Genomic DNA, 11,230 nt, shown 5'->3' with positions numbered 1-11,230 from the left:
AGGTTAAAGGCCATTTTACAGTCGCCGCATCCGAGCTTGCGCGCGCCAATATGACGTCAAAATAACGTAGATCTCGCTGCCGCGCCAGGATTTTGAGTGCGCACCGCTCAAATTTTTTTTAGCGGCAAAGCGGAAACAGGAAGCCTGAACGAGCTCGAGGGTAACCGGATGCCAGGACTCTCTTGTAAACTTACTGGGTTAAGATGAGTTATTTTATGGTGAATGAAAGGCTTGATCCGACCAAGTAGGTCATCGAATCAAATCGAAGCATTGACGGCAATGCTGCTGCCAGTTCTGCCGTTGTTGACCTTTTTCTTCTTCTTCTTCTAGTCCGTAGAAACAGCAAAGTCTGTAGCCTTTCCTCATTAGCGCCACCTCTGTTCAGGAGAAGACTGCAACTAGTGTCGTGACCACCTCGCGGGAGTATGAACAGTTACGGCGCTCCCATGACGTCAGACTGGCGCTCGACAGGTCGGCTGCGGCTATTATACCACACATTTAAAGGAATGGCAATTCAGTGTGTTTTCAACCCTTTGTTGAAGAGAGAGCCCCATCTAGTGGGCTCAGAAAAAAGAGAAAATGGTTCACAAAGCTTCATTTGGCCATCACTACCAATTCACCCCAAATAACAGAGATGCAATTTTGCACAGAACTAATATTATCACACAACCTCTGTGTTTGGCGAAATATGGTTATTTGCGGTGGAATTTTTACTTGAGAAATAACAGACATGAGTTGCACTGGATTAAGATCACAGACGACCTCCACAATTATTACAAAACACTAGAGGTCCACATACTAGTCCCATGCTAAAAGGGCTTTAGACCACATGAAAACCAGCGTAGTTCCCCTTTAAGTAGTGTCAACGTAAAGTAAAGCATTACCCCACACTGTAGGACTGTACTCAAGTTAATTTGTATATCACACTTAATTACAAATGTGTCCGTTATGGTTCAGATGAGCTAAATGTATACATGAAAGGTACTTTTACAAATCAAAGTTATCACCTTGGGTGACATTTTTTTAGGGCTGTACCACTCCATCCAATTTCTATGGAGTTCAAACTGACATATTGTTGGAAAGCTCAAGGTTGAATACAGTGGACAGAAAAAGTCCGAACACCCTTGTTAAAATGCCAGGTTTTTCTGATGTAAAAGAATGAGACAAAGATAAATCATGTCAGAACTTTTTTTCCCACTTTTAATGTGACCAAATAATGTGAACAATTCAATTGAAAAACAAACTGAAATAAAAAAAGAAGCATTTGCTCTGAGATGCAACTAAGAAAATGTCAGGAAAATCCTACTAGAACAGCTGAACTTTATGTGTGATTAATCAGAGTCACTTTAAATGATGGCATAATGACTTCTATTTAACATGATCCCCACATCCTCAGTTATAAGAGGGTGTGCACACTTGTGCTGCGTTCCAGACACAATTTTTAGCCCGGAAGTTACGACTTCAAGTCACGACTCACGACTTGGTAGCGTTCCAGGCAAAGTCACCACAAACCCTTTAGCAATTTCTAGTCGGCTACATATTTTGGGCTTCATTTAATAAACATAACCTGTAGTAGTACACAATCGTATGTGTATTGTTTTGATTACAAGCTGAGCTACTGCCACCCCCCACTATGAATCCAGTAGTGGATTCAGCTGGGTTCATGAGGTTAATAACACATGGTTTCTATGCCTATGGCATAAAGAGCAATAAAGGACCAGGAGCTTTTTAAAATATTTTTCAGGTAATGCTTATTTGCTACTCTTTGGCTTCTGACAATCCCCATTTCCAATAATGTAGCTTACTCAGGGGGTCTGTAAAGCAGGGAGTATGGGCTTTGCCTTCATGGTATAACATTTTGTTTTATGAGCATCTGCACCAGAGCATGAAGATCCAGCAGGAATGTGAATCACGATCTGTGGCGGAAGCCAGACTTTACTGGACCTGCTGTGAGGGGAATTCTGAAAGGTCAGAAGCCGGTCATCAAGGATCAGTCTCACTGAGGCAGGGGTCACATCCACATAGATAGAGAGTGACAGAGGTGTGTTGGGAAGTCCCAGCCTCATGACACAACGTGATACCACAAGAAGGCATATTTTATCCAGATACTGGGACTCGCATCCAATTCAGGATTGAGTCATGAACTGTCCACCAATACTGAGTTTCGGCACTTCTGATTTTTGTCCACGAGTTCCCTTACTTTTAGATGTTATTACCAGTATTATTAATGGGCTGATATTCATACCAAAATAGGCCACATATCATGATTTATTTGGAAAAAAACAAACAATTCTATGTAAAATCAGACATTCAGCACCCCCATATAACCCGAATGGAATTATCCTGTTTCATAACATTTTCAGACACTGCATCAATTCAACTTTGAGATTGGGAGTCGAATCAGGCTCCTTAGATCGATCGAATAGTCAACTATACGGGTTCACCCCTACAAGATATACGCTTGAATATAAAACAAATGTCATGCAACTGCTGAATTTGGTAGCTTTTTTGGTCTAATTCAGGCACTTCTGTCCACCCTTGTCTACTGGTAGGTGTGTGGGTGTGTATGTGTGTTTCAAGTAAGTATTACTCAACAATTTGGTGCAATATGCTCACTGTAAAACAAAGTCTTGCATTCACAAAGTGATTTAGAACAGACCACACCTTCCTCTCCTCTGTCAATGCATTGAAGGTGTTTGCATCATGAGTGTTTGGTGCTCGGCCTCTATGGAAAAAGGGAAAGGGGCTCGTGTAGCCCCCCCCTTTTCTGTAATCTCCCCCAAAGTCTCTTATTTAAAAGCAGGATGTTTGTTGATGTTGGGAGCTAGAGTAAATAGCTGAAGGCGCTGTCACACATGCAGCAATGTGATCTCACTTGGGTGTCTGTCTGCTTCCTAGAAGGGTCTATGTGAAATGCAGATTATGTTTACACGCCTCATGCCGCTCTGGTCAGTAGGGGGTAGACAGTCACAGAGGGGAGCAGTGCTTTCCCAAGCTAGGCCTGACCCCCTTTTAACTCCTTGCTGGGCTTCATCGAGCCCATTGGGCAGCTCAGTTTGCTGCAGAGTCAGACAAGCAAGGGGCTTATGTGCAGCCTTTGCTGTGGCAGATTTTAAATCCATCTGTGGGGAAAAGATAGGTCTGGTTTATCACCTGTCGTTCATAGTGCATATTCTATTTATAATTCCCACAAACTACATTTTCTCCTGTTACCCTCTCCTCTCTTCTGCCCACGCAAATAGGAAAAAAAAACAAAAAGCGAGTGCTACAGTGAGAATCAAATACAGCAGTCAACACACTGGCACAATCACAGTGGGCTATAAAATGCCGACCACAGTCGGTACACAAACAAAGGGGCCGCTCTTCACTCAAAGAGCAATGGCTGTGCAGCAGCTGGAGGAGGAGCACATGATATAAAAAAAGGAGACAATCATGCTGTTACATTGTGCCACAAAATCCTGTTCTGTTTCTCTTTCACTCACACACACACACACACACACACACACACACACACACACAGAATGATCAATTTCCCACCAGTTTAGAACCAGAGGAATGGGTGTAAACAGGCAGCAAATCACTAGTATAGGAAATATGGGAAATCTGTTGGCTTCCTTTTTCGTGGAATGAAAGTGCTACAGGCTCAGAAGAATGATTGTGGCTGTTCCCACTGTAATTACACGTGGTTTTCTATATTCTAAATATACACTCGGATACAAACTATTGCCGTACTTTGTTCTACGTTATTAAACTTCTAACATGTCAGGATCAATTTTCAACGCAAATCAGGAAAGAAATAATGGATGTACAGCCCCAAAGTTACTTCAAGCACACCATAAATAAAAAAAACAAAACAAAACATTGGTGTCTACTGCATTCTGACCTGCACTGGCCCAATGTGCCATACTGTCTGCAGTTAAAACTTTGCCTACCATCACTCTGAAATATGCACCCATCTGATGTGAAAAACATTATGATGGATGCGATTCTATATTGGTTGGTGGACGAGGGAACACCTCAGGGAAAACAGAGATCTCGAATGAAACACGTATACTGGAACGAGTCTCTGAATTAACTGTGTGGAGAGCACCAGAGGGACTTAAAGCAGGACTGACGTCTGGCTGGCAATCAAATTCTTAGCATGCCAAGAGACACAAGTGAACAGCAGAAAAAAATGAAAAGTGTAGAGTGTTTGGCAGTGGTTCTGTACAGGTTTAAACACCAAACTATTACGTATTCATGCCATATTTTCCTATGACGTGAATCCATTATACTAGTCTGACTTCTGCTGGACATTACTTGCCATTACATCCACACATCATTTAGTCTGTCACTACACATTTGGAGAGAGATAGATATATACATATATATATATATAGGGAATTGTTATATATATATATATATAACAATTCCCTCTTTTGCTAAATAGTAAAATAAGGGAAAATATATTTATAATAAGTAAAAAAGTGGATATAATTACACACATCTACTTATATAATAAATGTTCCTTTTACAACAGTGCGTCAGTGCTACAGTGCAATGTAGAACAAAATATGAAACGAGTTATCAACTGTGCTCTGATAGCCTTTATTTAATCTATTTACAAAAGAATACAAAACTCTCCTCCTTGAGCTGTGATGAATGTTCTGTTCACAGCACGTACACTTCATAGAACATTTCATTGAAACAAGAAAAACACACATCGGGCACAACAGGGAGGGTGGATGCTGCTCCGGGTGAGAAACTCAAACTATGAAATGTGGAGTTGAACATTTCATTTGTGGTGCAGTTTCGTCCAATTGGCAGCTTCTTTGCGTCCTTGTTTCAACCCCTGTAAAAAAGAATATGATGTTAACATATAGCTTCTCTTTTAAAAAAAGATCAAGGACTCCCACCTGTTATGCAGCTGGAGGCATTTTGATGAAAAGGCTTTTCTAGCTGAGAAGCATAACCGCGAAAATGGAGTAACTTCAACCCTTATGTTGTCCTCGGCTCAAATTTGACCCGTTTTCAAAGTTTTTTTATATCAGAAATATGGGACGTTGAAATAAGCAGCGAAAATGTCGAGAAAAAAAAAAAGTGACAGAATGAAAAGAAAAGAAAACGTTGGGTAAAGCATAAAACAATGTTCGAAAAAGCGTCAAAGAAGTCAGAAAAAGTGACAAAAACGTTGGGAAAAAGCGACCAAACCATCTGGAAAAAGCTATAAAAACGCTGAGAAGGGTGGCCGGGTTAGCTCAGTCGGTACAGCAGGCGCACATATATAGAGGTTTACTCCTCAACGCAGTGGCCGCGGGTTTGACTCCGACCTGCGGCCCTTTGCTGCATCTCTCCCCCCTTTCATGTCTTCATCTGTCCTATGGAAATAAAGGCCTAAAAAATGCCCGAAAAAATTATAACGCTGAGAAGGGACAACAAAAGTATGTTTTCTTTCGCTGTTGACGGGAAGACAACACAAGGGTTAACCACAAAGGCTTCCAAATTACCATGTACACCCACTGCAAAATGCAAGAGACTCAACCTGTAAATAAAAGCTGTGAATCCCTTTTATAGCCCATGATAAGTCAGGTAGCTCCTGTGCACATACCAAGTAGTATCCTGTGTGATATCCACTCATGTACCAGGAGATGAGCACGCTGCCCAAAGCCTCGTCATCCACCATGTCTGGGCTCATCGGTGGAGGTGGAGGGATCATCTGAGGCACAGAGAGGGTGTTTACAATGCAGATGCTGCGAGCTGACAGTGTTTGCTGTCCATCAATAACATTCTACATTGAGACCTTTTTGTTTAACCAGAAACAGCTCTGAAGTCGCTAGCGCTAAACCCACCAGACTCCATTTAAAAAAGCAATACTTTTAGCGTGTGTAGAGAAAACATATTTTCACATGTAAAATCGGTAAACTGTGTTTATTTCAACCAAAACTAGAGTTGTGATGGTTGGTAAAGTGAAAAGAAGACCCAGAACGGCTTTCGTAGTTTTATTTTGTTTCTGTCGACTTTGAATGAAGTGTATTTTTACGATGCTAAAATTAGTGTTTATTTACATGAAGTCTGGTGGGTTTAGCGAACGTAATTTCGCGGATGTTTTTATGTTTTACTATTTAACAGAAAGCTCGACCTCCTTAAAAATCCTTTCCATAATGTTGTCAGACACTTAGAATATTAATCTGAGCCTGTCAGTGGCAAAACGAGCACTTTTGTGACGGTAAATACAAGCTGGACAATTGTTCTATTAACTTACATTGTAGCTTGTTTCGCCACTGCAGCGATCTCACTTAATACTGGACCAATTGTAAAGTTTGTCTTTCCCAACAGTCACTTAGACACAAAAACATAGGAAAATAGGTTGAAAAAAAAAAAAATATGTTAGTTACCCTTTAAGTTCAATAAATGAGACGTCTTTCCAAAAGTCAATGAGCAATCGCGTTAAATATTAAAATGTAATTTTGATTATGATTTTTTCCATAATCGAGCAGCCCTACGGATTGCTCAAATAAAACAGTATCTGCGGTAGCTTTTGCATCTCTAATTAGTGTACAGATAACCAACTCACTGGTGGACCAAACGGCATCATGGGAGGCCAGGATGGAGGTACAGGCCCGTGACCACCAGATCGCTTGTTTCCCCCCTGGTAGAAAACACACAGGGCAAAAAAAAGGGATGAAACTGAACTCTGTATTACTAAATAGAACACCAGATCATTTTTGCTTGAAAGCAAGGTAAACAAAATAAATCATTTTCCACTTCATGAGGCCCTTTAAGATCAAATATATTCTTTTTAAAACCATATTGTACTCTTCCTCTTTCTATGACTTTAAACAGTTACATCATAGACCTTTTAACATAAACGCCAGTTAAATTCATTGCAATCCAATACAGGCTCCCAGCTATAAATGCCACCCGAGAGGTTGTTGTTTATATTCTAGTTTTATTGTTCACATCGTAAACCCTTTATTGCTTACATTTCATTCTAGTATTCATTTTGCTGCAGCAAAGAGCTGACCTCATAGATTGTATGAAGTACTAATTGTTTTAATCTAAATTCCAACAGTTTCAATTTAAGCAATAATATGTGCATGAAAATAAGTCTATTGCTGACTAATAAGGAAAGGAGATAAGGGGCGCCATTTTGCACCCAGTGTGGCGCAGCGCAGGGCATAGCCCGACGCAGTTGTCAATTTCCCATCCAGCGCCCACGTCATTTAATTAGCAAATGCACTTGCGCCCATTTTTGCGTCCATGGCGCTAGTCTTACAGGGAGATGTGTTCAGGTGCATTCTTTGCGTATTGCTATCTTTAGACAGCGGAAAGTGATCGCACCATTGACCAACAAAAACCTAAGTCATTTCATTGTTATTTTAACAGCGAATTAGTAAACTACGCCTAGGCTTATGCACAGCGCGCACACACTATGTTTGTTACACACACAGGGAAGCGCAGCAGCGCACAAACATGCAAAAGATTACAAATAAAAATATTATGGTGCAAATCCGCCATCATAATAGCAATGCGCCAAGGTACAAACGCTCCTGGCTTTTAAAGGGGACGGGAGATGACGTTCTGATTGGTTTATAGCATGTTACGCTCAAAACACACCTATGAATTAATGAAGACACTAAGTACAACCCTTTTGAACCATGCGCCCGGCGCACGGACCCTTTTTTCCGCCGTCAAACTAGCAAAAGGATTTGGACACGCCCTAAACGCACCTGCGCCATGCGCTTCACCCCATGCGGTCAGATTGTTAAAATAGGAGTCTTTGTTCTTACCGGTCTGAAAGCATGCATGGGAGGTGGGCCTGGAGGGAACCCGGGGAAACCAGGGGCACACATAGGAGGATGTTCTCTGTGGGCCTTGGACTTCTGGGCTTTACTGTGTGGCTGCTGCTTGTGTTGGCTTGGTGTGGTCGACCTGTCGCTCTCCTCTGTCGACGATTCGGTCTCCTTTACCTTAAGGGCGGAGACAAATTGCTTTAGCCTCGATTTGGTCATTTCCTTTTTCTTGTCTTGGTGACTACACATAGAGGGGATTTCTGAAATGCATTTGAATTTGTTTTTGAAGCTACGAAAGAAAAAAAAGAAACAGGCAAAAACCCTACGCTTGCACTACGCGCGCTACGTCGACCAGCGTAGCGCGCGTAGTGCAAGCGTAGGGTTCGGTTTGTTGGAAAAAAAATTCTAAGGTTCGGCAGAAACCGAACCCCCGTCAAAAAGCCCAATATTCAACCGAATCCGAAGGCGAATCCTGGATTCGGTGCATCCCTATCAAGTTATCAAATTTTGCCTATTTGGACACAGCATCATATCCTCCGCAGTTTCACAATTTTATTAGGGAATAATACAAACACACCACGAAACAAAATGGACTCAAGAGATGTAATGTACACCACCATTAACCTGTTAAATAAGCAGGTAACAATGTGTTTAAAAAAAAAAAAAAAAAAAGAAAAAAACTCAAAATACACAAAATATGCTGCATTTCATAAATATAAATAAAATGATTTATTTACACTACTTTACCTTGATATTTGTTTCCTCGTCTCCCTCAGAAATCTCTGTAAGCAAGTCCTCAAGGTTCTGCTCCTCCTCGTTGCCGTATCCTGTAAAAACAACTACACAAGTGCCCTTCTTCTCGTCTATGGAGGAGATGGTGGCTGCATAGAGCTGGCCGTCCTCTGACCAGTACGCACTGCACGAGTCCCCAACCTGCCACTGTGACACAACATAACAAAGTGTAACCGTACCGTTTTGATTGTCACCTGGTCTGGAGTAAACCAAATCCAGAATAACAAAAAAAGCTGGACCAAAGCCATTAATTTAGATCAAATGTGTTGTGAAACACAGAAACTGAACTGTCTAGACCCCAAAAAACTGTCAAATACAATTCAGGGTTTTCCCTACCATTATAAGACTTAGGGGCAGCACCCAAGTCGCATCAAAACTAAATGACTCTCAGATCTAATGGCTGTACTTTTGTCCCCAGTGGACTTCTTTAGCAAGTTTTGTCTTTAAGCTTTTTGAGTGTTATTTATACATTATCTGCTCTAGCTTTTTATCAATGTTTTAGACACAGACACGGTAATAACAATGGTCCAAAAGGACCCCTAAACCCTTCTCCAAATAATGGCGTTTTTCCATTACATGGTACCTGCTCGACTCGCCTTTTTTGGTTTTCCATAACGAAAAAAAAGTACCTGGTACCTGCTAACGGGTACTTTTTTTTTAGTACCACCTCAGTCGAGGTTCCAAGCGAGCTGAGCCGATACCAAAAGGTGACGTGAAAGTGACAGGCGGGGGGTGTCCTGAACAAACCCGCCATTTTTAAATAGTTTAGCCAGCTGTGTTTTTTTTTGCTGCCTCATTTGAAACTAAATGCGTCTTCTGGCTGTAGCAACAACAACAACAACAACAACAACAACACACCTTCCACGTTCTGTGCGTGTGTCGCGTTAGGTCATGGCAGTTTACTGCGGCGCCGCTTGTTTTACAGTTCTGCGGAGGCTCCAGGCAGAGCTTCCGCCGTAGCCTATGTACACACACACATTCCGGCTCGACGCACGCACCAGCGCACAAGTATAAACATCAGGCCACTTACATAGTATACAGCGAAAGCTCTGCGTGGAGCCTCCACAGAACTGTAAAACAAGCTCAAGAGGCCTGATGTTTATACTTGTGCGCTGGTGTGTGCGTCGAGCCGGCATATAGACGACCAGCCACGCTGAAGCGGTACTAAAATCTGCAATGGAAAACGGACGCACAGTGTGTCGAGGCGAGGCGAGGCGAGTAGGTACCATGTAATGGAAAAACGCCATAAGTCTTCCACAAACCCAGGGAAAACCCTGCAATTAGAGATGTTGGGCTAATATCGGCTCCGATACTGCCTAAAACGCTGGTATCGGTATCAGGAAGTACTGGAGTTTATGCACTGATCCGATACCACGTAATAAAGATCTAAAGAAAATCTACGTTAAAGTAGTTTATTTATGTTCTTTTTCCGTTATAACTGACTGTCAAACTGGAGAATAAAAGAACGTTCTTTGGCATTCATTGTTTGTGTTTGTTCATGTTTCACAAAGAGTTTAACCTGAGCCAGACTGACAACAAAGATAGAAATAATATCACATCCATACAGGGATAGTAGTATACAGTTGTTAAAACATAATAAAATATATGACACACTGGTATCGGATCGGTACTCGGTATCGGCCGATACGCAAGTTCAGGTATCAGAATCGGTATTGGGAAGCAAAAAATGGAATCGGGCCATCTCTAACTGCAGTTACTACAAACCTTCCTGTATATGTATCGTTGTTCTTTCATTCCAGTTGCTCACCTCTTTATCTGGTGGTGCATTTGTTCTTTTCCTGCTCTGGTTCTTTTTGTTGTTCTTGCGTTTTTTTCCAGGTTGGTTTTTCTTGGAGGCTTCCGGCTCATCTTCACCCTTAAGGGCAGTCTGGCCCACAAAGCAAGAGCAGAGAAATGAGTGGCGAAACGTTTTACATGCACACACTGTACACTGCAAAGCACCTATTTTACCTTGAAGGTTGCAACTGCCTTGTCATATGCCTTTATCAATGCTGTGTCATCCCATATATCCGAATCATCACTCTGGAAAAGAGAACAGATTTAGAACTTCTGCAAATGAAAAGATTCATGCGTTCAATGCAAAACAAGACAGAATGTGCAAACTGACTGTAGAGTCTTGCTCTTGATATCCTCCGGCCAATTTTTACATTGCCGCTAATTTTTAGCAATTAACCTGACATCTGACCTGTCAACCTTTTGCATCCTGCACTGTGGAAAGGATGTTACAGTAAGAACAACATATTTGAGCAGCTAAAGCTAACTCACGTAATGTCTGTCCAATACACGGTAACGTTGTCACAAGAAGGCAATATCTCGACTAATTAAACAAGTCAGGTGCATCATACATTTCTGGTTTCCGCTATTCTGTTGTTGCCCAACTTAGCCAAACTTAACTTAGCGCTGGTTTGTAGCTTAGCTTCCTAGCTCACCAACTGAACCAAACCTATAGCAGCCTACACAAGTTCACGTGTTGCTCACAAGAGCATCGTAACGAACCTGTCCACTTCCACGTGAAAACAACACGTCTTTACATCCATTCGCCATGTGAAGATGTTTATTTCACTGCTCACTGCTAACAGACTGCTAATTGCTAAACAACTAACGAGCAACGTGCGTCGAAAAATGGTGACGTAGTGTTGACGTAT

The 11,230-nt window shown here is 41.7% G+C and overlaps 1 protein-coding gene across 1 annotated transcript; it reads right to left on the bottom strand.

Moving 5' to 3' along the window:
• Positions 1–4,571: 4,571 nt before the first annotated feature.
• smn1 (survival of motor neuron 1, telomeric) lies at positions 4,572–11,228 on the bottom strand. The gene is made up of 8 exons (XM_078251537.1): positions 11,082–11,228; positions 10,536–10,607; positions 10,333–10,452; positions 8,520–8,711; positions 7,770–7,949; positions 6,554–6,628; positions 5,588–5,695; positions 4,572–4,831 (listed from the first exon to the last, which is right to left on the bottom strand). Exons 1-8 carry the CDS (start codon positions 11,127–11,129, stop codon positions 4,775–4,777), a joined length of 852 nt encoding a protein of 283 aa, XP_078107663.1. The 5' UTR covers positions 11,130–11,228; the 3' UTR covers positions 4,572–4,774.
• Between the last annotated feature and the right edge of the window lie 2 nt (positions 11,229–11,230).

The sequence above is a fragment of the Sander vitreus genome, chromosome 5 (genome assembly GCF_031162955.1).
Source record: "Sander vitreus isolate 19-12246 chromosome 5, sanVit1, whole genome shotgun sequence".
Classification (NCBI taxonomy): Eukaryota; Metazoa; Chordata; class Actinopteri; order Perciformes; family Percidae; genus Sander; species Sander vitreus.
Note: the sequence above shows the minus strand (reverse complement) of the source record. Positions and strands in the feature narration are given on the sequence as shown.